General features: G+C 42.0%; 1 protein-coding gene across 1 annotated transcript in view; it reads right to left on the bottom strand.

Moving 5' to 3' along the window:
• LOC110505763 (EH domain-containing protein 4-like) overlaps positions 1-26,888 on the bottom strand; it is a 42,816-nt gene that overhangs the window by 1,890 nt on the left and 14,038 nt on the right. The window contains exons 3-5 of the mRNA XM_021585192.2: positions 22,825-22,922; positions 4,305-4,717; positions 2,390-2,554 (exon numbers count right to left, since the gene is read on the bottom strand). Coding sequence (XP_021440867.1) covers positions 2,390-2,554; positions 4,305-4,717; positions 22,825-22,922 — 676 coding nt within the window. The remainder of the gene's footprint in view (positions 1-2,389; positions 2,555-4,304; positions 4,718-22,824; positions 22,923-26,888) is intronic.

Here is a 26,888-nt window from a genome sequence, read left to right as displayed (position 1 = left end):
ACATTTATTTTTGATACTGTTGCAAAGTTAACTAAAACAAATAGCATTCCCCAAGTGAGGGTCAATCACCACATTCTTATCGGCAGACTCAACAGCCTTGGATTCTCAAATGATTGCCTCGCCTGGTTCACCAACTACTTCTCTGATAGAGTTCAGTGTGACAAATTGGAGGGCCTGTTGTCCGGACCTCTGGCAGTCTCTATGGGTTGCCACAGGGTTCAATTCTTGGGCCGACTCTCTCCTCTGAATACATCAATGATGTTGCTCTTGCTGCTGGTGATTCTCTGATCCATCTCTACGCAGACGACACCTGTATACCTCTGGCCCTTCTTTGGACACTGTGTTAACAACCCTCCAGACGAGCTTTAATGCCATTCAACTCTCTTTCCGTGGCCTCCAACTGCTCTTAAATGCAAGAAAAACGAAATGCATGCTCTTCAACTGCTTGCTGCCTGCACCTGCCCGCCCGTCCACCATCACTACTCTGGACGGTTCTGACTTAGAATATGTGGACAACTACAAATACCGAGGTGTCTGGTTAGACTGTAAACTCGCCTTCCAGACTCACATTAAGCAGCTCCAATCCTAAATTAAATCTAGAATCGGCTTCCTATTTCGCAATAAAGCATCCTTCACTCATGCTGCCAAACATACCCTCGTAAAACTGACCATCCTACCAATCCTCGACTTTGGCGATGTCGTTTACAAAATAGCCCCCAAAACTCTACTCAACAAATTGGATGCAGTCTATCACAGTGCCATCCGTTTTGTCACCAAAACCCCATATACTACCCACCACTGAGACCTGTGCGCTCTCGTTGGCTGGCCCTCACTTCATACTCGTTGACAAACCCACTGGCTCCAGGTCATCCACAAGTCTCTGCTAGGTAAAGCCCCGCCTTATCTCAGCTCACTGGTCACCATAGCAGGACCCACCCGTAGCACGCGCTCCAGCAGGTATAGCTCACTTGACTAGCCTGCCCAGAGCCCTGACATCAACCCCATCGAACACCTTTGGGATGAATTGGAACGCCGACTGCGAGCCTGGCCTAATCGCCCAACACCAGTGCCCGACCTCACGAATGCTCTTGTGGCTTGTATTTGCAAGTCCCCGCAGCAATGTTTCAACATCTAGTGGAAAGCCTTCCGAGAAGAGTGGAGGCCATTATAGCAAATCTGAACCAACTCCATATTAATTACCATGATTTTGGAATGAGATGTTCGACGAGCAGGTGTCAACATACTTGTGGTCATGTAGTGTATATTGATCCTGACTGACTTGGGTGGCCATGAGCTGTCCATTGTCGTTTATATGAGGAAACTTCTAGGCCACATCTGTAAAGCAGGGATTAGGCTTTCCCTGATATGACTCCATTATTGTGGTGTCTAATGGACCCTACAGTCATATCAGGGCTAGGATTAGGGTGGGATGACCAAAGGATATGTAACGGTTACATTGGCTTAAGGTCTCAGGTCTCGGCGGTGCTGTGTTGAACATTTTGTTAAGTACACACCCATGACTAAAAAGCAGAGAAATTTGAGACTATGGCAGGTGGTCCATCTCCTCAACACACAATAACAGGACAGGGAATTACAGTCCTCCTCAGGGACCAGTACACACTACACTGATCAATGGTGGAGCATTCTCTCAAGACAATGTCTCACAACCAGCTGCACTGTTCTCACTTCAAGTGCTGTGGTGGTTCTCTATGTTCAACGAGTTGAGCTTTTCCCTTCCTAATCCAAAGCCAGGCTCAGTCTGCCTCTGACGCCTAGCTCGCTCTACTCCCTGTAGCTGACAGAAAACAGCTGCTTTCACACAGAGCTGGGGAGGTGCCAGAGGTGTGGCCGTCTCTCGCTTTCAACTGGATGGCAACGTCCAGCAGTGCAAAACGATGCCCAATGATGAAGTTTTGATGAACTGTTGATGTTTGAGATCTGCACCCTCCATCTACCCCTTTACTTGTATCTGCAAGTACTGTTTCACTACTCATGTTGAGGTATGCAAGATGACTGAAATGACAATGGGTACATACGGTATTTGATAATACTCTGCATTTCAGATGAGCCACTGAGTTGCACCTAGATAAACATCTATGATGTTTTTATTTAACTAGGCAAGTCAGTTAAGAACAAATTCTTATTTTCAATGACGGCCTAGGAATAGTGAGTTAACTGCCTTCATGGGCAGAACGACAGGTTTTTACCTTGTCAGCTCAGGGATTTGATCTTGCAACCTGCCTAGTGTCCCAAATGGCACCCTATTCTTTTTTTCTGCACTAACTTTGACCAGGGCTCTGGTCAAAAGTAGTGCAAGGGAATAGGGTGCCATTTGGGAAGTAGCCATATGAATTATTCTGAATTTGGGGGGCAATGTAACCCAGCTGACCTGCATCTTGACGACATTGGGAAAGTCTCCAGGGGAGATGTGGTGCTCTCTCTGCAGTATGGTGTAGATCTCAGGAAGTCTCATGATCAGTTCCTCTTTCTTCTTCTCCTTCCCAAACAACGACGGCATCTCTTTCTTCAGGTAGCTGATGATGTAGGCATGCACCTATGGGAGAGATGTAGAGAGAGAGTATTAGTATGGTCAAGCCTGAGCCACTTGTCTATTTATGTAATTTCCAGATTTCAGCTTTCCACATATTCAAATAAGGTTCTATTACACTGTATGTATGAGGTCATGCTGCTTTTGATACAACTTTTGTCTACATCTTTGTGGTATTCGTCCTTCTACATGCTTGATATTTTCATCTGGTTTCATAATAATAATAATAATGATTTGGTGGGTGATTACATTTGTCCTATTTCACACATCTACAAGTGTGTACACGCATGTGTGAATTGGAAATGTGTTTTTCACATGTCTTAACTCCCCCGGAGACACCCTCAGAGAATGGGGTCACGGCCAGGGACAGCCATTATCAACGACGACCCTGTTGATGAGACTTGTACAGTGTATTTGTGAACTGAAATTGTATAAGGGGAAATGATAAGGGGGGTTAAAACAGAATACATCAGATAGAAGCTGATTGCATTAATTCACCAGGTTCCTTCAACCTCCAAGCATTGTTGGACCCGCAGGGTTATCAATATGTTCCTCATGTTTGCAAGTGCGACTCCACCTTGTAAATGTCCTTGCCAGGGGGAACATTCAACAACACCGGTGTTTACACAATCATTTCCTCAATAAAGTAGGTTTGGGAGGAAGTTCGCTCCTGGGGATAAAGTAAGGTTGTGCCTTTTAGTTTCCAGAGAATATGAGAATGTTTATTCCTCTTGGAAGCAGGCAGGCATTGTGGGATGGGCAAACAGACGGACGGACAGAGACAGACAGGGTTGGTGTGAACACTATGGTGCTGGAGGCTGGAGTGCCAGTGCTTACAAGCAGGCAGGCAGGCAGGAAGAGGTTCAGAGGGTGGGTAAATATGGGCCTTGGTTTTTTTCAGGACTTCATACATTCCTCTCTGACCAGGGGTGGGGGGTGACCGAGACCGGCAGGGCCAACCTGGAGTGCTTTACTACCTCACATGGTTTCACACACTCTCAGCATAGCAGGAAGTAATGTGGAGAGCTGCTGGATTTCTGTTTGTCTGGCCAGTTGGAAAATATTGCGGAAGAGATAAGGGTACACTCTGAGGAATGGCCCTCCTCTGTTCTGGATAAATTGCTTTGTGTGCTGCAGGGAGACTTAAGTACCAGTCTGAATGGAAATACTGTAAACCAGGGATCCCAGAGGAAGTGTTCATGTTGCACAACAGGCCAAAAACAACACAGGTGTAAGACCACATGGTCAGACTTAAAGTTGTAGTCCGGGATCTTAAGCACACTTAAGTGCCGATACAATATGTATAGCGATTCTCACGATTCTATATTTATTGCAATTTGATACTGTGGTTCTACTGCGATTTGATGTTCCAAACATATTGCACACTATGTCTCCTGAAGACAGATGAGATTGCATTGTAAAATTAGTTTTGATCAGTCATGGAAATGAATGGTGCTGAAAACATGTTGGCTCACTAATTAAAAAGATAGAGAACAAGGATGAAACATTTTTGCAAAGGTTCCGTACAGCCGACTAGCGCTAGCTGAGCAAAAACATTTAAAATATTTTCAAATCGAGTCAAAGTATATATAATATTGTCCAAAACAACACTGCGATATGTAACTGTATAATCCCCCCCCCCCCTAATCACTAATAGAGACATGGGTCTTATTAGGACTATTGGCCTCCAGGGACAGGACAAGAATGGGCAGGGCAGAGTAGGTACTGGGGGAGTACAGTTACAGTAACACCTTACCTTAGCAAGTCGAGCCCGTTTGATGAGGTCATTGAGTTTGCGTAAGGCAGCGTTCCGGGGCAGGCCCTGGATGTCCTTGAAGAGGTCCTGGGCCTCTGCCTCAAAGAGCCTCCGGTTCTCCGTGTTCTGCAGGGGCTTGGCCCAGAATGAGCCCAGGTAGACCCTCACCACCTCGGGTGTGTTGATGACTTTCCCAAGGGACCACATCAGAGCTCCGTAGACCCTCATCAGCTGCTGGCTGTCCACCTGGTCTGCCTTGTTCAGCACCACGCGGATCTTGTCATCCTGGCCACGGAAAGCCTTGATGGCCTCAGAGAACTCGTCTGAGATGTCCAGTTTGTGGGCGTCGAAGAGCAGGATGATGCGGTCCACCCGCTCTCCGAACCATCGCAGCACCTCAGAGAAATCATAGCCTGTTGAGCGGGAAAAACAAACAATATTACAATCATGACACTCAGCCAACACTGAAGTAGTATCATTGTTGTATTAACAATTACCGATATTCATCTGTTCCGCTATTGTTTGTAGTCTTTTGTCTGCAGAACATTTGATTTACAATCTATTAGAGTGCAATGATTTCCTGGACTTGAAAAGAAAGATGTAACGCAAACAAATATCAGCCACAAATCAAACACTAGATGTTTATATGTCCTCTAACTAAGAGCGCTACAGCGGCCCAAGGGTGAAAAAACTATCTAAAAGTCACCACTAGTGTTTATACAACAGCCAACCAGCATCTTTGAAAATGACTAAACTATGGGCATCCTGAAACAGAATGAGTGTTTACCCAATAGAATGAATGTTTACCCAATAGAATTAATGTTTACCCAATAGAATGAATGTTTACCTACTTGTAGACAAAATACACACCAAGGTACACATACACTAGCCTACAGATACAGGTTAAATCATGTGCACGTGGCAGCTGTGGCACTCCTTAAAAAATATATATATATATGTTTTGGGTCATTGACAAGTACCGGTATTTTAGAAGGTCTCCCTCCAAAGATTTTCTATTGGGTTCAGGTCTGGAGACTGTCTAGGCCACTCCAGGACCTTGAGATGCTTCTTATGGAGCCACTCCTTAGTTGCCCTGGCTGTGTGTTTCGGGTCGTTGTCATGCTGGAAGACCCAGCCACGACCCATCTTCAATGCTCTTACTGAGGGAAGGAGGTTGTTGGCCAAGATCTCGCGATACATGGCCCAATCCATCCTCCCCTCAATATGGTGCACTCGTCCTGTCCCCTTTGCAGAAAAGCATCCCCAAAGAATTATGTTTAGACCAAAAAGCACTACTTTTGTCTCATCAGACCACATTCTCCCATTCTTCCTCTGGATCATCCAGATGGTCATTGGCAAACTTCAGACGGGCCTGGACATGCGCTGGCTTGAGCAGGGGGACCTTGCGTGCGCTGCAGGATTTGAATCCATGATTGCGTAGTGTGTTCCTAATGGTTTTCTTTGAGACTGTGGTCCTAGCTCTCTTCAGGTCCTTGACCAGGTCCTGCCGTGTAGTTCTGGGCTGATCCCTCACCTTCCTCATGATCATTGATGCCCCACTAGGTGAGATCTTGCATGGAGCCCCAGACCGAGGGTGATTGACCGTCATCTTGAACTTCTTCCATTTTCTAATAATTGCGGCAACAGTTGTTGCCTTCTCACCAAGCTGCTTGCCTATTGTCCTGTAGCCCATCCTTGTGCAGGTCTACAATTTTAACCCTGATGTCCTTACACAGCTCTCTGGTCTTGGCCATTGTGGAGAAGTTGAAGTCTGTTTGATTGAGTGTGTGGACAGGTGTCTTTTATACAGGTAACGAGTTCAAACAGGTGCAGTTAATACAGGTAATGAGTGGAGAACAGGAGGGATTCTTAAAGAAAAACTAACAGGTCTGTGAGAGCCAGAATACCTTCAAGTGTTTGGAAATTGAGGTCTTGGCTGATTTCATTTGATTTTCCCATGATGTCAAGCAAAGAGGCACTGAGTTTAAAGGTAGGCCTTGAAATACATCCACAGGTACACCTACAATTGACTCAAATGATGTCAGTTAGCCTATCAGAAGCTTCTAAAGCCATGACATCATTTTTGGGAATTTTATAAGCTGTTTAAAACTTCTTATGGCTGGGGGCAGTATTGAGTAGCTTGGATGAATAAGGTGACCAGAGTAAACTGCCTGCTACTCAGGCCCAGTTGCTAATATATGCATATTATTAGATTAGGATATATATTTGGATAGAACACACTCTGACGTTTCTTAAACTGTTTGAATGATGTCTGTGAGTATAACAGAACTCATATGGCAGGCAAAAACCTGAGAAAAAATCACACCAGGAAGTGGGAAATCTGAGGTTTGTAGTTTTTCAAGTCATTGCCTATCGAATATAAAGTGTCTATGGGGTCATATTGCACTTCCCAAGGCTTCCACGAGATGTCAACAGTCTTTAGAATCTTGTTTGAGGCTTCTACTGTGAAGGAAGGGGGAATGAGAGCTGATTGAGTCAATGGTCTGGCACAGTGCCATGAGCTGATCACGCATGCTCACGTGAGAGTTAGCTGCGTTCCATTGCATTTCTACAGACAAAAGAATTCTCCGGTTGAAACATTATTGATGATTTATGATAAAAACATCCTAAAGATTGATTCTATACTTCGTTTGACATGTTTCTACGAACTGTAATATGACTTTTTGTCTGAACCTTCGCCTGGACTTGCCCGCGACTCGTGAGTTTGGATTGTGTACTAAACGCGCAAACAAAAAGGAGGTATTTGGACATAAATTATGGACTTTATCGAACAAATCAAACATTTATTGTGGAACTGGGATTCCTAGGAGTGCATTCTGATGAAGATCATCAAAGGTAAGTTAATATTTATAATGCTATTTCTGACTTCTGTTGACTCCACAACATGGCAAATATCTGTATGTCTTGTTTTTGTGTCTGAGCGTCGTACTCAGATTATTGCATGGTGTGCTTTTTCGGTAAAGCTTTTATGAAATCTGACACAGCGGTTGCATTAAGGAGAAGTTTATCTAACATTCCATGCATAACACTTGTATTTTCATCAACTCTGCAAAATCACTGGATGTTTTGGAAGCAAAACATTACTGAATGTAACACGCCAATGTAAACAGAGATTTTTGGATATAAATATGAACTTTATCGAACAAAACATACATGTATTGTGTAACATGAAGTCCTATGAGTGTCATCTGATGAAGATCATCAAAGGTTTGTGATTCATTTTCTCTATTTCTGCTTTTTATGACTCCTCTCTGTGGCTGGAAAAATGGCTGTGTTTTTCTGTGACTAGGTGCAGACCTAACATAATCGTTTGGTGTGCTTTTGTCGTAAAGCCTTTTTGAAATTGGACACTGGTGGGATTAACAACACGTTTATCTTGGTGTGTAAAATGTAAAATAATTGTGTAAAATACCTTTAATTTTATGAATTTTAATTATGAGATTTCTGTTGTTTTGAACTTGGCGCCCTGCACTTTCACTGGCTGTTGTCATATCGATCCCGTTAGCGGGATCTAAGCCATAAGAAGTTAACCTTTTGGGGTAGGGGGCAGCATTTTCACTTTTGGATTGCGTGCCCAAACTACTCTGTCCCAGATGCTAATATATGCATATTATTAGTATTGGATAGAAAACACTCTGAAGTTTCTAAAATTGTTTGAATGATGTCTGTGAGTAAAACAGAACTCATATGGCAGGCAAACCTTTGAGAAGAAATCCAAACAGGAAGTGAGAAGTCGATTTTCAAAACAATGCCTATTCAAATCCCTGTTATTTATGGATGTGCTTGCACTTCCTAGGGCTTCCACCCGATGTCAACGTCTTTAGAACCTGTTTTGAGGATTCTACTATAAAGGAGCGGCTCATAGGAGCTATTTGAGTGAGTGGTCTGGCAGAGAGCCTCGGTCTCATGACGCGCGCTCCCGAGAGAGTTAGCTCCCATTCCAATGCTTTTCTTCAGACAATGAAATTCTCCGGTTGGAACCTTATTGATGATATATGTTAAAAACATCCTAAAGGTTGATTGCAGACATGTTTTGACTTGTTTCTACGACCTGTAACGGAACCTTTTGAGTTTTTGTCATGGAGGAAAAGGTCGCGCCTCATGAAGATGGATTACTGGGCTGAACACGCTAACAACAAGTGGCTAAATGATGGGCTTTATGGAACTTTATGGAACAAATCAGTCATTTAATGTTGAACTGGGATTCCTGGGAGTTATTTCTGAGGAAGCTCATGTAGTGAATATTTATAGTGTTTCTTTAACGAATGTTGACTCCAAGATGGCAGAGTTGTCCCTGGCTGTTTTTGGGTACTGAGCACCGTTCTCATGCTTTTATGCTTTTTCCGTTTAAAAAAAATCTGACACAGCGGTTGCATAGAGGATAAATCTATCTTAAATTCTGTGAATAACACTTGCATCTTTTATCAGTGTTTATTATGAGTATTTCTGGGAAAATCACCGGATGTTTTGGAATCAAAACATTACTGCACGTAACGTGCCAATGTAAACTGAGATTTTTGGATATAAATATGCACATTATTGAACAAAACATACATGTATTGTGTAACATGATGTCCTATGAGTGTCATCTGATGAGGATCATCAAATGTTAGTGATTCATTTTATCTATATTTCTGCTTTTTGTGACTGCTATCTTAGGCTGGAAAAATGGCTGTGTTTTTTTGACTTGGCTGTATTGGACTTGTTAATTTGTTAAAGTTACATATTTCTAAAAAATATTTTGAATTTCGCGCACTGCCTTTTCAGCGGAATGTTGTCGTGGGGTTTTGCTAGTGGAACACCTTACCCATCAGATTAAAGGCACAGTCAACTTAGTGTATGTAAACTTCTGACCCACTGGAATTGTGATACAGTGAATTATAAATGAAATAATCTGTCTGTAAGCAATTGTTGGAAAAATTACTTGTGTCAAAGTAGATGTCCTACCCGACTTGCCAAAACTATAGTTTGTTAACAAGAAATTTGTGGAGTGGCCTCTAACCTAAGTGTTTGTACACCTCCGACTTCAACTGTATGTAGTAGGGAGGCACGATATATCGGTAAGCATATCGGAATCGGACGATATTAGTTAAAAATGCCAACATCGGCATTGGCTCTATGTACAGTCGTGGCCAAAAATGGAGAATGATACAAATATTAATTTTCACAAAGTCTGCTGCCTCAGTTTGATTGATGGCAATTTGCATATATTCTAGAATGTTATGAAGAGTGATCAGATCAATTACAATTAATTGCAAAGTCCCTCTTTGCCATGCAAATGAACTGAATCCCCCAAAAATATTTCCACTGCATTTCAGTCCTGCCACAAAAGGACCAGTTGAGATCATGTCAGTGATTCTCTCGTTAACACAGGTGTGAGTGTTGACGAGGACAAGGCTGGAGATCACTCTGTCATGCTGATTGAATAACAGACTGAAAGCTCCAAAAGGAGGGTTGTGCTTGGAATCATTGTTCTTCCTCTGTCAACCATGGTTACCTGCAAGGAAACACGTGCTGTCATCATTGCTTTGCACAAAAAGGGCCTCACAGGCAAGGATATTGCTGCCAGTAAGATTGCACCTACAGTGCCTTGCGAAAGTATTCGGCCCCCTTGAACTTTGCGACCTTTTGCCACATTTCAGGCTTCAAACATAAAGATATAAAACTGTATTTTTTTGTGAAGAATCAACAACAAGTGGGACACAATCATGAAGTGGAACGACATTTATTGGATATTTCAAACTTTTTTAACAAATCAAAAACTGAAAAATTGGGCGTGCAAAATTATTCAGCCCCTTTACTTTCAGTGCAGCAAACTCTCTCCAGAAGTTCAGTGAGGATCTCTGAATGATCCAATGTTGACCTAAATGACTAATGATGATAAATACAATCCACCTGTGTGTAATCAAGTCTCAGTATAAATGCACCTGCACTGTGATAGTCTCAGAGGTCCGTTAAAAGCGCAGAGAGCATCATGAAGAACAAGGAACACACCAGGCAGGTCCGAGATACTGTTGCGAAGAAGTTTAAAGCCGGATTTGGATACAAAAAGCTTTAAACATCCCAAGGAGCACTGTGCAAGCGATAATATTGAAATGGAAGGAGTATCAGACCACTGCAAATCTACCAAGACCTGGCCGTCCCTCTAAACTTTCAGCTCATACAAGGAGAAGACTGATTAGAGATGCAGCCAAGAGGCCCATGATCACTCTGGATGAAATGCAGAGATCTACAGCTGAGGTGGGAGACTCTGTCCATAGGACAACAATCAGTCGTATATTGCACAAATCTGGCCTTTATGGAAGAGTGGCAAGAAGAAAGCCATTTCTTAAAGATATCCATAAAAAGTGTTGTTTAAAGTTTGCCACAAGCCACCTGGGAGACACACCAAACATGTGGAAGAAGGTGCTCTGGTCAGATGAAACCAAAATTGAACTTTTTGGCAACAATGCAAAACGTTATGTTTGGCGTAAAAGCAACACAGCTCATCACCCTGAACACACCATCCCCACTGTCAAACATGGTGGTGGCAGCATCATGGTTTGGGCCTGTTTTTCTTCAGCAGGGACAGGGAAGATGGTTAAAATTGATGGGAAGATGGATGGAGCCAAATACAGGACCATTCTGGAAGAAAACCTGATGGAGTCTGCAAAAGACCTGAGACTGGGACGGAGATTTGTCTTCCAACAAGACAATGATCCAAAACATAAAGCAAAATCTACAATGGAATGGTTCAAAAATAAACATATCCAGGTGTTAGAATGGCCAAGTCAAAGTCCAGACCTGAATCCAATCGAGAATCTGTGGAAAGAACTGAAAACTGCTGTTCACAAATGCTCTCCATCCAACCTCACTGAGCTCGAGCTGTTTTGCAAGGAGGAATGGGAAAAAATGTCAGTCTCTCGACGTGCAAAACTGATAGAGACATACCCCAAGCGACTTACAGCTGTAATCGCAGCAAAAGGTGGCGCTACAAAGTATTAACTTAAGGGGGCTGAATAATTTTGCACAGCCAATTTTCAGTTTTTGATTTGTTAAAAAAGTTTGAAATATCCAATAAATGTCGTTCCACTTCATGATTGTGTCCCACTTGTTGTTGATTCTTCACAAAAAAATACAGTTTTATATCTTTATGTTTGAAGCCTGAAATGTGGCAAAAGGTCGCAAAGTTCAAGGGGGCCGAATACTTTCGCAAGGCACTGTAAATCAACCATTTATCAGATCATCAATAACTTCAAGGAGAGCGGTTCAATTGTTGTGAAGAAGGCTTCAGGGCGCCCAAGAAAAGAGCGCAAGCGCCAGGACCGTCTCCTAAAGTTGATTCAGTTGCGGGATCGGGGCACCACCAGTACAGAGCTTGCTCAGGAATGGCAGCAGGCAGGTGTGAGTGCATCTGCAAGCACAGTGAGGCAAAGACTTTTGGAGGATGACCTGGTGTCAATAAGGGCAGCAAAGAAGCCACTTATCTCCAGGAAAAACATCAGGGACAGACTGATATTCTACAAAAGGTACAGGGATTGGACTGCTGAGGACTGGGATAAAGTCATTTTCTCTGATGAATCCCCTTTCCGATTGTTTGGGGCATCTGGAAAAAAGCTTGTCCGGAGAAGACAAAGTGAGCGCTACCATCAGTCCTGTGTCATGCCAACAGTAAAGCATCCTGAGACCATTCATGCGTGGGGTTGCTTCTCAGCCAAGGGAGTGGACTCACTCATAATTTTGCCTAAAAACACAGCCATGAATAAGAATGGTACCAACAAATCCTCAGAGAGCAACTTCTCCCAACCATCCAGGAACAGTTTGGTGACGAACAATGCCTTTTCCAGCATGATGGAGCAACTTGCCATAAGGCAAAAGTGATAACTAAGGAACTCAGGGAACAAAACATCGATATTTTGGGTCCATGGCCAGAAAACTCCCCAGACCTTAATCCCATTGAGATACTTGTGGTCAATCCTCAAGAGGCGGGTGGACAAACAAAAACCCACAAATTCTGACAAACTCAAAGCATTGATGATACAAGAACGGACTGCCATCAGTCAGGATGTGGCCCAGAAGTTAATTGACAGCATGCCAGGGCGGATTGCAGAGATCTTGAAAAAGAAGGGTCAACTCTGCAAATATTGACTCTTTGTATCAACTTCATGTAATTGTCAATAAAAGCATTTGACAATTATGAAGTGCTTGTAATTATACTTCAGTATTCCATAGTAACATCTGACAAAAAATATCTAAAGACACTGAAGCAGCAAACTTTGTGGAAATTAATATTGTGTCATTCTCAAAACTTTTGGCCACGACTATAGTTTAACGCTGGATGTGCAAAACCGATGTCAAAGCTGACGTGCATACCTTTATAACATAGGTAGATGACGTAATAACGCCATGAAAAATACAGCGCAACACAGCTTTTCTAACCTAGCCCACACTGTCTGCTGTGTGGATCTATTTTGAAGTTTCAAAGTAAGATAACAAAAAGGCCATATGCAACGTTTGTGCTGCTATTATTTTCTGAGGGGAGAAAGTGAAATCTTTCAACACCACAAACCTAATTACTCATTTGAAAGTGCATCACCCCCATACTTAGAACAAAAGCAGAACAAAAAGTAAGCGCACACTTCCAACTACTAAACAAGTTCAAGCGAGCAGTCATTTGAAAGGGTAAGAAAATTTCTGCTAGACAACTCAAAGGTGAAATTTATTAACCCCAAGATAATGGAATTCATTGCCCTTGACAAGCAACCGTTCTCTGTAGTGGATGATGTTGGCTTTCGCCGACAGGTCGAGCACCTCGAGCTCTGGTACACACTACCAAGTAGGCACTATTTTTCAGATGTTGCCCTACTGGAGTTATACAACATTGTTGAAACGCATATCCATGAGCAACTTGCTATGGGTATCACTGCTATTAGCTTCACGACTGACATTTGGACCAGCGATGTCAGCCTCATGAGCATGCTGAGACTGACAGCACAGTGGGTCGACAAGGATTCCGTACTGAGGAAAGCCATATTGCATGCTCAAGAATGTTCTGGGTCTCATACCGCTGCTGCCATTTCAATGGCATTTGAGAACATGTTTGTCCACACTAGTACAGGGAGCACCTTTTCAGTGCAGCTTCACACATTGTAGACAAAAAAAGAAAGACTCTCTTGCGACAAAGCCGAGCTGGTCCTCTTTGTTAAAAAAAAACTTCCCCAAATGTTACAATTGTAATTAGACAGTCATACTGTAACCCAGACATCTAGAGTCACTGGAAAGAAATTGACTAAGTCCTATGGCTTTTCTGCTGTTTATTCATGGCTTGTATAGGTCAAGAGTTTAATTTAAAACAAAGCAGTTTTGTTCTTTTGTTTATTTTTTTATTTCCTAAATGAAAGATGAGATGTGTTGTAAATTTGCTCGCATTTTACTAGTCAAGTCAGTTGAGCACATTTGAAAACCTTAAGTTGTGCCATTTATAGCAGTTTATGACAGCCTAGAGTCAGCTAAAATTATTAACTGCATTTTAGTTTAATCCAATATTTCTTTCAAAGCATTTTAAGTTTCTCCATACAGTCAAGATTGGATAGTAAGAAGAGCCACCAACAAATTAACCATCTTTGTAATGCGTGGCAGCTAAAATTTGTGTCATGAATGTCTGTGTTGTGATAAAATTAATGGATTTGTCTTTTTTCTCATTTACATGTTATTAAAGAATCTGTTCCTAACTGAACACATGAACATATGACACTTTGTTTAAACTATTTAACTGTACTAGAATGCATAAAAGGCTGCAACATTTTTTAATATTGGTTATCGGTATCTGTATCAAGTTTTTTTGGCAAAGAAAATATTGGATATTGGTATCGGCCAAAAATGTCATATTGGTGCATCCCTAATATGTACATATTACGAGGAATAGTGACCGATAATTAACAGTAGCGTATGTGAGTCAAAAATGTTTGTGTAAAAAGCGTTAATGCAGATAGTTAAATAGTTAACCAAGGAGCTACCCGGACTAACTATTCACAGTCGTCTTCAGAAAGTATCCATACCGTTTGACTTATTCCACATTTTGTAGTGTTACAGCCTGAATTCAAAATGTATTAAATATAGATTTTTCTCTCACCCATCTACACACAATAACCCATAATGAAAAAGTGAAAACATGTTTTTTCATTTTTTAAAATGTTTTTTATGTTGAAAATGAAATAAAGAAATATCTGATTTACATAAGTATTCACACCCCTTTGCTATGACACTCCAAATTGAGCTCAGGTGCATCCAATTTCCTTTGATCATCCTTGAGATGTCACTACAACTTGATTGGAGTCCACCTGTGGCCAACTCAATTGTTCAGACATGATTTAGAAAGAAACACAACTGCCTATTGTCATGACGTGGCCCTCTTTGGGTACAGCAAGCACCATCCCCCTCTCACCACCTCTCTCTCTTCCACCTACACCCAGGCTCTGTTAGGCAGGTCATAAATTCCTAGAGGAGTTTCTCTCCTCATGGCCAGAGTATAGACAGAGTGAGGTTCACAGGAGAACAAAGGAACCTCTTCCACATCACATAACTTGAGAACTGAACAATCTCCATGTTTTGGAGAATATGTACATGGCCGGGGTAGAATCCAGCTACGAACTAGTCCGTTTTGTACAATTTTGTGAAACTCATGAGAGACAATACAGCCACATTCCCATAACTCTGTTTATACAAGAGTCTCAGTTGTGAGGCTTGCATCTAATTGTTGTATAAAATGAATGAGTAAAGACGAAACTACTTGTGAAATTATGTAATATGATTTTAAACTGTTTAATGAAAGAAACTCCAATTCCCTTTGGAGTTTAACTAAATCAATGACCCGCCCCATGAGCACAGACATTGATCTGGCGTCATGGGACAGCCCCTTTCTACTGTTACGAATATAACCCCCTCCTGAAGGATTTCTTATTAGGCCAGCTTACCTCGATTACCATGAGAGGACTAAGGTTTGAGTAGATTGCTGAATCTTTTAACCTTTCTAGGGCAGGCGTTTCGCTAGCGGAACCCCTCGAAAACATTCAGCTGAAAATGCAGCGCGCCAAATTCAAAAATATTTTGTAGAAATATGTAACTTTCACTCATTAACAATTCCAATACAGCAAATGAAAGATAAACATCTTGTTAATCTACCCATCGTGTCCAATTTCAAAAATGCTTTACAGCGAAAGCACAACATATTATTATGTTAGGTCATAGCCAAGTCAACAAAACACACAGCCATTTTTCCAGCCAAAGATAGCAGTCACAAAAAGCAGAAATATAGATAAAACTAAATCACTAACCTTTGATGATCTTCATCAGATGACACTCATAGGACATCATGATACACAATACATGTATGTTTTGTTTGATAATGCGCATATTTATATCCAATTGGCGCGTTACGTGCAGTAATGTTTTGATTCCAAAACATCTGGTGATTCTGCAAAAATACTCATAATAAACATTGATAAAAGATACAACTGTTGTTCACAGAATTAAAGATAGACTTCTCCTTAATGCAACCGCTGTGTCAGATTTCAAAAAAACTTTACGGAAAAAGCATAATCTGAGAACGGCGCTCAGAGCCCAATCCAGCCAGAGAAATATGTGCCATTTTGGAATCAACAGAAGTTAGAAATAACACCATAAATATTCACTTACCTTTGATGATCTTCATCAGAAGGCACTCCCAGGAATCCCAGTTCGACAATAAATGACTGATTTGTTCCATAAAGTCCATAATTTATGTCCAAATAGCCACTTTTTGTTAGCGTGTTCAGCCCAGTAATCCATCTTCATGAGGCGCAGGCACTTCGTCCAGACAAAAACTTGAAAAGTTCCGTTACAGTCCTTTAGAAACATGTCAAATGATGTATGGAATCAATCTTTAGGATATTTTTAACATAAAACATCAATAATGTTCCAACCGAAGAATTCCTATGTCTGAAGAAAAGCACTGGAACGAGAGGTAACTCTGTCAGGAGTGTGCGTCATGAGACCAAGGCACTATGCCAGACCACTGACTCAAACAGGTCTCATGAGCCCCTCCTTTATAGTAGAATCCTCATTCAAGTTTCTAAAGACGGTTGACATCTCGTGGAAGCCGTAGAAAGTGCAACTTTATCCATATCCCAATGTGTATTCGGTAGGCCATGCTTTGAAAAACTACAAACCTCAGATGTCACACTTCCTGGTTGGATTTTTCTCAGGTTTTCGTGATTATTTAGTTAGTTAATTAATACATGATTGAGACAATTGATGTATGGATGATTCTTAGTGAAGACTGGGTTGGTGCAGATAAGCAACAATTTACGACGTTTGGAATGAGACTAACGTGAGGTAAATAATAATTCATTAATTAGAAGACTAATTGATCAGATATTAAAATATCTCAAAGTTATATTAGGAAAATTATAACTTTGTAATCTGAATATTTTCCTTGGTGCCCCAACTTCCTAGTAAATTACATTTACCTGATTAGTTAATCATGTAATAATAATGACAGAGAATTGATTTGATAAACTAACAGTCTTCAGTTTAATGATGCCAAAGACACAACACTATATAAGGTCCCACAGTTGACAGTGCATGTCAAGGCAAAAATCTCAGAGAACACAGTGGTCTCCATCATTGGGGAATGGAGAAAATATGAAACTACCCAGACTCTGCCTAGAGCTGGACGTCCGACCAGACTGAGCAACCAGGTAAGAAGGACCTTGGTCAGGGGGGTGAACCCAATGACCCTTCTGACAGATCTACAGTTCCTTGGCTGAGATGGGAGATTCTGCCAGAAGGAAAACAGCACTTACAGCACTTCACCAATCTGTGCTTTATAGGAGAGTGGCCAGACGGAAATCATTCCTGACAAAAAGGCACATGACATCAAGCCTAGAGTTTGCAAAAAGGCCCATGAAAGAGCATAAAGCAAAATATTATGCAGTCTGATGAGTCAAAAATGTAACTATTTTTCCTGAATATAAAGAGCTACCAGGCACAGCTCATCACCCGTCTAACACCATGCCTACTGCAAAGCATAGTGATGGCAGCATCATGTTATGGGGATGCTTTCAGCAGCAGTGACTGGGAGACTGGTAAGGATAGAGGGACCAATGAATGGAGACAAATACAGGCAAATCCTTGATGAGAACCTGCTTCAAACTGCAAATGGCCTTAGACTTGGGGCGAACTTTTACGTTCCAGCAGGACAATGACCCCAAGCATACAGCCAAAGCAACGCTGGAATGGCTGCAGAACAAGAATGTGAAAGTCCTTCCAAAGCTCCAAAGAATGTGAAAGCCCTGCCAAAGCCCAGACCTGAATCCCATTGAAAATCTGTGGAAAGACATGAAGGTTGCTGTTCACAGCCACTCCCCATCTCAGAGCTTGAGAAAATCTGCAAGGAAAAATGGGAGAAAATCCCCAAATCCAGATATGCAAAGCTGATACAGACATACCCAAGGCGACTCAAAGCTGTGATTGCCGCCAAAGGCACTTCTACAAAGTTTTACCTCAGGGGTGATAATACTTATGTAAATGACATATGTATTTCATTTTCACTTTCATAGAGGGTATTGTGTGTAGATGGGTGAATTTTTTTTTTTTAATCCATTTTGAATTCAGACTGTAACACAACAAAATGTGGAATAAGGGTATGAATACTTTCTGAAGGCACTGTAGCAGTCTTATGGCTTGGGGTAGAGTCTGTTCAGGTTCCTGTTGGTTCCTGTTGGTTCCAGACTCGGTGCATCGGTACCACTTGCTGTGCGTTAGCAGGGAGAGCAGTCTAAGACTTGGGTGGCTGGAGTCTTTGACAATTTTTAGGACCTTCCTCTGATACCGCCTGGTATAGAGGTCCTGGGCCATATGCACTACCCTCTGTAGCACCTTGCGGCCAGATGCCAAGCAGTGGCCATACCAAGCGGTGATGTAGTGAGTCAAGATGCTCTTAATGGTGCAGCTGTAGAACTTTTTTAGGATCTGAGGGCCCATGCCAAATCTTTTCAGCCTCCTGAGGGAGAAGAGGCATTGTTGTGCCCTCTTCGCGACTGTGTTGGTGTGTGTGGACCATGATAGATCCTTAGTGATGTGGACACCTAGGAACTTGAAGCTCTCGACCCACTCCACTACAGCCCAGTCAATGTGAATGCACATTGAACAGCATTCTCACATAGGTGTCTCTCTTGTCCAGGTGGGAAAGAGAAAATTGTATTATCTGTGGATCTGTTGGGGCGGTATGTGAATTGAAGTGGGTCCAAGGTGTCTGAGATGATATTGACACACCCTGATCAGTTTCACCAGTCTTTGTGATTATCTCCACCCCTCTCCAGGTGTCACCCAGCTTACCCATTATCCCCTGTGCATTTATACCTATGTTCTCTGTCTGTTGCCAGTTCGTCTTGTTTGTCAAGTCAACCAGCATTTTTGTTCTCTGCTCCTGCTTTTCACAGTCACTCTTTTTCTCGCCATCCTGGGTTTGACCCTTGCCTGTCCTGACTCTCTGAGCCCGCCTGCCTGACCACTCTGCCTGACCCTGACCTTGAGCCTGCCTGCCGACCTGTACCTTTGCTCAACCTCTGGATTGTTGACTTCTGTCTACTCTGACCCTGCCTGCCATCCAGTACCGTTGCCCCACCTCTGGTTTATTGACCTCTGCCTGCCTTGACCTGTCTTTTGCCTGCCCCTGTTGGAATATTAAACCATTGTCAACTCGACGTGTCTGCATCTGGGTCTTACCTTGATTCCTGATAGATGTGAGCCATGACCAGCCTTTCAAAGCATTTCATGGCTAAATATGCAAGTGCTAGAGGGTGATAGTCATTTAGACAGGTTACCTAGGCGTTCAAGGGCACAGGGACTATAGTGGTCTGCATGAAACATGTAGGTATTACAGACTGGGTCGGGGAGAGATTGAAAGAGTCAGTGAAGACACTTACCAGCTGGTCAGCGAATGCTCTGAGTATGCGTCCTGGTAATCTACGGCCTTGTGAATGTTAACCTGTTTAAAGGTCTTACTCACATTGGCTACGAAGCGCGTGATCACACAGTCATTCGGAACGTCTGGTGCTCTCATGCATGGTTCAGTGTTGCTTGCCTCGAAGCGAGTATAGAAGGTATTTAGCTCATCTGGTAGGCTTGCATCGCTGGGAAGCTCGCTTCTGGGTTTCCCTTTGTAATCCGTGATCGTTTGCAAGACCTGCCACATCTGATAAACAGTGTTGTTATATTTCCGTCTTCTGTGACGTATATAAAGTGCACATTTGGGAGGCAAACTCAAAAGTGTATACATTTCAACTCTACATCTGACATGGTACAGGTCTTTTTTTACACCCATAACCATGTGTGTGAGGTGTATACTTTTGTTTCAAAGTAGATTTGTTTAACGCTACCAAGAATCACTTTGTGCGACCCTGAATTATCCCACTGCAGTCAAAGGTTAATGAAGCCGGTGACTGATGTGGTAAACTCCTCCTCAATGCGATTGGATGAATCCCGTAACATAGTCTAGTCTGTGCTAGCGAAACAGTCCTGTAGCTTACCATTCACTTCAACGGACCACTTTAGTGTTGAGCGCGACACTGGTACTTCCTGTTTGAGCTTTTCAGCTTGTAAGAAAGAATCAGGAGGATAGTTAATATCAAGGCACAAGGCGAGACCCAAATGCAGACACAGGAGGCAGATGGTTGGAGTCTTACAATGTTTATTAATCCAAAGGGGTGGGCAAGAAAATGGTCATGGACAGGCAAAAAGGTCAAAACCAGATCAGAGTCCAGGAGGTACAGAGTGGCAGACAGGCTCGTGGTCAAGGCAGGCAGAATGGTCAGGCAGGCGGGTACAAAGTCCAGAAACAGGCATAAAAGGTCAAAACTGGCAGGACTAAAAAAAGGAGAATGCAAAAAGCAGGAGAACGGGAAAAACGCTGGTTAACTTGGAAACATATAATACGAACTGGCACAGAGACAGGAAACACAGGGATAAATACACTGGAGAAAATAAGCGACACCTGGAGGGGGTCTAGACAATAACAGGAACAGGTGAAACAGATCAAGGCGTGACAGTTATGGTCAGATTTGCCAAATAGAGGGCGAAGGAGAGCTTAGTATGCATCTCTGTGTGTGGAGTAAAGGTGATCTAGAGTTTTTTCACCTCTAGTTACACAGGTGAAATTAGGTAAGACGGATTTCAGTTTTTCTGCATTAAAATCACCGGCCACTAGGAGCGCCTCCTCTGGATGAGCATTTTCTTGTTTGCTTATGGCCCTATACAGCTCGTTGAGTGCGGTCTTAGTGCCAGCATCGGTTTGTGGTGATAAATAGAAAAACATAGATGAAAACTCTCTTGGTAAATAGTATGGTCTACAGCTCGTCCAATTTGGTCTCCAGTGATTGTACACCCGCCAATAGAACGGAGGGTAGAGGTGGTTTGCCTCTCTTAGGGCCTGGTCCGGAGTGAGCAGTATGTCCTGCACCTCTGACTCGTTGAAGTAGAAATCTTCATCCAAATTGAGGTTGGTGATCACTGTTCTGATTTCTATACGTTTTCTTTTCAGTCATAGGAAACGACGGTGGAAACATTGTGTAGGCTTAAACACTGGTATACACTGATTTATAAGGACAAAATGGGTAAAATGCCATTTTATCTCTGTTCTTTTTTAGTCGGGTCAGTAAATAAATATCAATTACGGTCCCATTCTGATTTGCTTCTAACAGTACCAAAAATTAGAACAGGTCTTGGTAGAAATAGTTATAGTTACTTAGCACCGTGGTCCTGGAATTCTCTCCTGAACATTTTACAATGTGATTATCTAGTTTCGTTGGTGGAGTTTAAACACTTGATAGATGTATATATCATAGAAGAGTGTAATTGTTTTTAGACCAGCTGTTTTTAATCAAGATGTTTGTGTTTTTAATGTAATATGTAATTGTTGTACTGTATGTGTGTTTATAGTTTTGTTTAATGTTGTGTTAGTGTATGTAAGTTGTTTTGTCTGAAACGTTGTTCCCCCTGCTGCTATTGGACCAGGTCTATCTTGGAAAAGAGATTTATCTCAATTAGAAAGAACCTGTATAAATAAAGGTAAAACATTTATATATATTACGTCCAAAAAAGTTAAGATCGTCGCAAAATAAAAACACTAAAATTAGTCAGGAGCCTGTAAAATGGCAACTATCCATTCCAGCTCTATTTTCATAATCACAGACAATGACAGGGGTTACAAGGCTATAAAGAATGCAAGCAGCCAGACTGGGCCAAGTCATTTAGCTAGGAGGAGCTCTGAGAGAGAGGAGAGTGTGGAAACAGTCAATGCTGTAATGACGTGAGAGACGTGAGAGACAGCGGACATCGGTATAGTAGCCTAAAGGACACTCGTGAAACAAACTTCCTCTGCATGACTAATTTGAATCATTGGAACTTGGAAAGATATCAACACCCGTTTTTATTTTGATGACAACTACTCTGAGTTCATCAAGTCCAGTGGTCATGAATTATATCACTTGGCCATGACGTTATTGATCAATAACGTCATGGCTCAAATATATTAAAGGCCTACTCTGTGTAAAAATGTATAATATAACTCAACATGAAAACTACTGATGTCATGATGCTATGAATCATTAAAATCATGTTGAAATGGCTGCAACCTCAGCTGTACACAGAGAGAAAAGCAGGAACAGATGTAGAAGAATGCCCAATGTTTCTGTCTTATAAGTATCGTTTTTCTTTACAGCTTTTCATATCAGAAACCTTGTGGTTTTTCAAAAAGAGGAAAAGAAAGTGAGAACAGGGCAGCACATGATTACCCTAATATCTAAAATAGGGTTGAGGTTACCATAATTTTCTCAACAAACTTGAGTGGGGCTGCTAGCAAGGCCTACGGTATGACTTCATATCTCAGGGTTTCCAGTGGAGGCTTAGAAAGCCATTGTTGGATTCCAATTCGGGAGAAAACATAGCTAGAGCCCTGGAGGTGTTGCATCATGCTGTACCATTGGTGCTTCATGGTGATGATATTATTCAATGTAATATTGGTACAATTGTGACACACCGCTGGCTTACAGTGACATCCTGTACATATTGAGAGCATGAACATGCTGCTTATCTATCTGGTGAATTACACAAAACACTTAATAAAGCTCTCCAACCCATGCTCTGACACTTGAAACACACTTGATAGCTACCCATTTGCCCTTATTGCACTGTAGAATACAAAAATGCCAGTATGTGAAAAATGTGCATCTGTAAAATGTATACAAACAAGGATAGACTTGATACATGATCCACCACAAACAAAATGACTATTCTTTCTTAAAGAAAAGTACCACCATAGCTCTCCAAGTTGGGTAGTTTGATGATTTATAGTTTTAAAAGGGTGGTTGATGTTAATAAAAGCAACATTGAGTGGCTGAAGTCTACATCTTAAAGCATTTTGGCAGTGTAGTCCATCCTCCTGTATCAATGTCACATCTCAGCTTGATAGCTAGCTACTGACCTCGACTAACGCGTTGCTTCTCTCCAGACAGGATTCCTGGTGTGTCAATTATACTAATGCCCTGGAGGACCTGGTTAGGCATCTGGGAGCAGATTAACCTACAAGAATACAGGAGCAAAGAAAATAAAAGAGTAGCATTAGTATTAAAAATACAATAGAAAAGAAAACACAACACTCGTAATAGACACGAAGGCCAGCTACAGAAAACACCCCGATTTTAACTTATGTTGTCCCAAAAAATATTGAGACGTTTTCTTTTCTACCCCATCCATTGCTTTTTCTACATTTGGTATGTTTTTGATTTGGAGGAACAGTGATGAGTATTCAACCATTCAATCAGATCTGATGAAAATATAGTGTTAATGATAGCTGTATATCTGTCTGGTTGGCAGCAAGGCCCATACCTGTCTGAATGTCTATTGTTTTTGGCAGGAAGGATTTAGAATGTAGTATATAATGTCGTGTCTTTGGCTATGCCGGATTAAGTGATATGACATGCTATGCTATAAAATAATTTCTCCGTAATTATTAGCTTAATATTACCTGATTGAGCTAATCATGTAAACGTGATTAACAAGAGAGTCAGTGCACCACGAAATAATATTTATAGAGCTGTTATCTTCCGAATAAACTCTTAAAGACCTAGTAATATTTTACATCAATAGCAGTCAATATTAATCGTCATCTTAATTCAGTTGTAAATTCTTGGTTATCTGCACGAACCCTGGCTCACAAGTTGAATCAGCAATACAAAATTGGGTTTAATCATTTATTTACTAAATACCTAAGTAATTACACAGAATTACACATACACATAATTAAATCATAACTTGATTACAAATTACGTCATAAAGGAATACGTCCCTAGCGGGCGGAATAGATGTGACAGCTTGTTACACAAAAGAAAAGGGCTGGGTTTGAGTGAAAGAGCAGGAAGACTGAGGAACAAAGGGTGAAGCTGTGCTATCGTAAATATAGTATCTTATGCATTCTAAATTACCGCCCATTTGGAAAAGGAAAATGCAATAAATATTTACTCTGAGCTGCGCTTCGGTAGGTTGGTGGTAGATGGAAGGCTGTGTTGCCAAACCGAGTCCTTTGTCCTTTGAAGAATGTCTCTGGTGGTCAATTGGATACGTTGTAGTAACGTCATTGTGTGATAGACGGAATACTCTGTCTGTTCCTTCCTAACCCTCGTTTGCATCTGCTGTTGCTAACTCAACGGCTAGGAGGTATCACTTCTGTAGTGAATAAGAGTTCATACCATTCGCAACCAAAGCTCACGCTGATGTTGGCTTCGTTCTATAGTTATTATCTGAACCATTCTGACATCGAACCGTCGTCCATACATCTTCGGAACAGGAGGTTATATTTTCGTCAAGGCTTTATATAGGAAGGGAGAGGAGGGCGTGTTTGAAAAGTTTTATAGCCCATGTCCCTTCACAGGGGCGGGCCACTGATTGAGCAGAGCCCAAGTGAGAAGTGTCGTTTCGGGTGTAACTGTATTTCCCTCCACCCTTATATTATTTATTTTCTGTACATAGTATATATTAAATACAGTATATCATTAAAAAAAAATTTAAGAGACCTTATGAAAACCCAAATCTCACATTTTAGAAGCTAAAATCACATTTCATCCCATCATGAATAATTTCATATTCAAACATTTAAATTGAACAACAATTCCATGTGAATCCGATAACTCTGATGTGTAGACTTTCCACTGTAGAGTTTATGTCATCTTATCATTGATGAGAATGTCTCAGATGGCAACCGAACTGACATCATATTCATTAAGTACCCCCGCATTGGTCGGATTACCAGAATATAGTTCATTTCCCCCCACCTTCTGTTGTTCCCAGAATCTCTATGTTAACCAAGGGTTTTGCAAATGTAACATCAGTAGGGTAGAGAGAGGAAAAAGGGGGGAAGAGCTATTTATGACTGTCATAAACCTACCCCCAGGCCAACGTCATGACAGTAGTATGCAGCCATGTACAGTACCAGTCAAAAGTTTGGACACACCTATTCATTCAAGTTAAAAACATAAAAAAAAAAATATATTTTCTACATTGTAGAATAATAGTGAAAACATCAAAACTATGAAATAACATATGGAATCATGTAGTAACCAAAAAAGTGTTAAACAAATCAAAACATTTTATATTTCAGATTCTTCAAAGTAGCCACCCTTTGCCTTGATGACAGTTTTGCACACTCTTGGCATGCTCTCAACTAATCAAATCAAATCAAATCAAATTTTATTTGTCACGTACACATGGTTAGCAGATGTTAATGCGAGTGTAGCGAAATGCTTGTGCTTCTAGTTCCGACAATGCAGTAATAACAAGTAATCTAACTAACAATTCCAAAACTACTGTCTTGTACACAGTGTAAGGGGATAAAGAATATGTACATAAGGATATATGAATGAGTGATGGTACAGAGCAGCATAGGCAAGATACAGTAGATGGTATCGAGTACAGTATGTACAAATGAGATGAGTATGTAAACAAAGTGGCATAGTATAGTATAAAGTGGCTAGTGATACATGTATTACATAAGGATACCGTCGATGATATAGAGTACAGTATATACGTATGCATATGAGATGAATAATGTAGGGTAAGTAACATTTATATAAGGTAGCATTGTTTAAAGTGGCTAGTGATATATTTACATCATTTCCCATCAATTCCCATTATTAAAGTGGCTGGAGTTGAGTCAGTGTCAGTGTGTTGGCAGCAGCCACTCAGTGTTAGTGGTGGCTGTTTAACAGTCTGATGGCCTTGAGATAGAAGCTGTTTTTCAGTCTCTCGGTCCCAGCTTTGATGCACCTGTACTGACCTCGCCTTCTGGATGATAGCGGGGTGAACAGGCAGTGGCTCGGGTGGTTGATGTCCTTGATGATCTTTATGGCCTTCCTGTGACATCGGGTGGTGTAGGTGTCCTGGAGGGCAGGTAGTTTGCCCCCGGTGATGCGTTGTGCAGACCTCACTACCCTCTGGAGAGCCTTACGGTTGAGGGCGGTGCAGTTGCCATACCAGGCGGTGATACAGCCCGCCAGGATGCTCTCGATTGTGCATCTGTAGAAGTTTGTGAGTGCTTTTGGTGACAAGCCGAATTTCTTCAGCCTCCTGAGGTTGAAGAGGCGCTGCTGCGCCTTCTTCACGATGCTGTCTGTGTGAGTGGACCAATTCAGTTTGTCTGTGATGTGTATGCAGAGGAACTTAAAACTTGCTACCCTCTCCACTACTGTTCCATCGATGTGGATAGGGGGGTGTTCCCTCTGCTGTTTCCTGAAGTCCACAATCATCTCCTTAGTTTTGTTGACGTTGAGTGTGAGGTTATTTTCCTGACACCACACTCCGAGGGCCCTCACCTCCTCCCTGTAGGCCGTCTCATCGTTGTTGGTAATCAAGCCTACCACTGTTGTGTCGTCCGCAAACTTGATGATTGAGTTGGAGGCGTGCGTGGCCACGCAGTCGTGGGTGAACAGGGAGTACAGGAGAGGGCTCAGAACGCACCCTTGAGGGGCCCCAGTGTTGAGGATCAGCGGGGAGGAGATGTTGTTGCCTACCCTCACCACCTGGGGGCGGCCCGTCAGGAAGTCCAGTACCCAGTTGCACAGGGCGGGGTCGAGACCCAGGGTCTCGAGCTTGATGACGAGCTTGGAGGGTACTATGGTGTTGAATGCCGAGCTGTAGTCGATGAACAGCATTCTCACATAGGTATTCCTCTTGTCCAGATGGGTTAGGGCAGTGTGCAGTGTGGTTGAGATTGCATCGTCTGTGGACCTATTTGGGCGGTAAGCAAATTGGAGTGGGTCTAGGGTGTCAGGTAGGGTGGAGGTGATATGGTCCTTGACTAGTCTCTCAAAGCACTTCATGATGACGGATGTGAGTGCTACGGGGCGGTAGTCGTTTAGCTCAGTTACCTTAGCTTTCTTGGGAACAGGAACAATGGTGGCCCTCTTGAAGCATGTGGGAACAGCAGACTGGTATAGGGATTGATTGAATATGTCCGTAAACACACCGGCCAGCTGGTCTGCGCATGCTCTGAGG

Source organism: Oncorhynchus mykiss, chromosome 25 (assembly GCF_013265735.2).
Source record: "Oncorhynchus mykiss isolate Arlee chromosome 25, USDA_OmykA_1.1, whole genome shotgun sequence".
NCBI lineage: Eukaryota > Metazoa > Chordata > Actinopteri > Salmoniformes > Salmonidae > Oncorhynchus > Oncorhynchus mykiss.
This window is presented reverse-complemented; position numbering and strand designations above follow the sequence as displayed.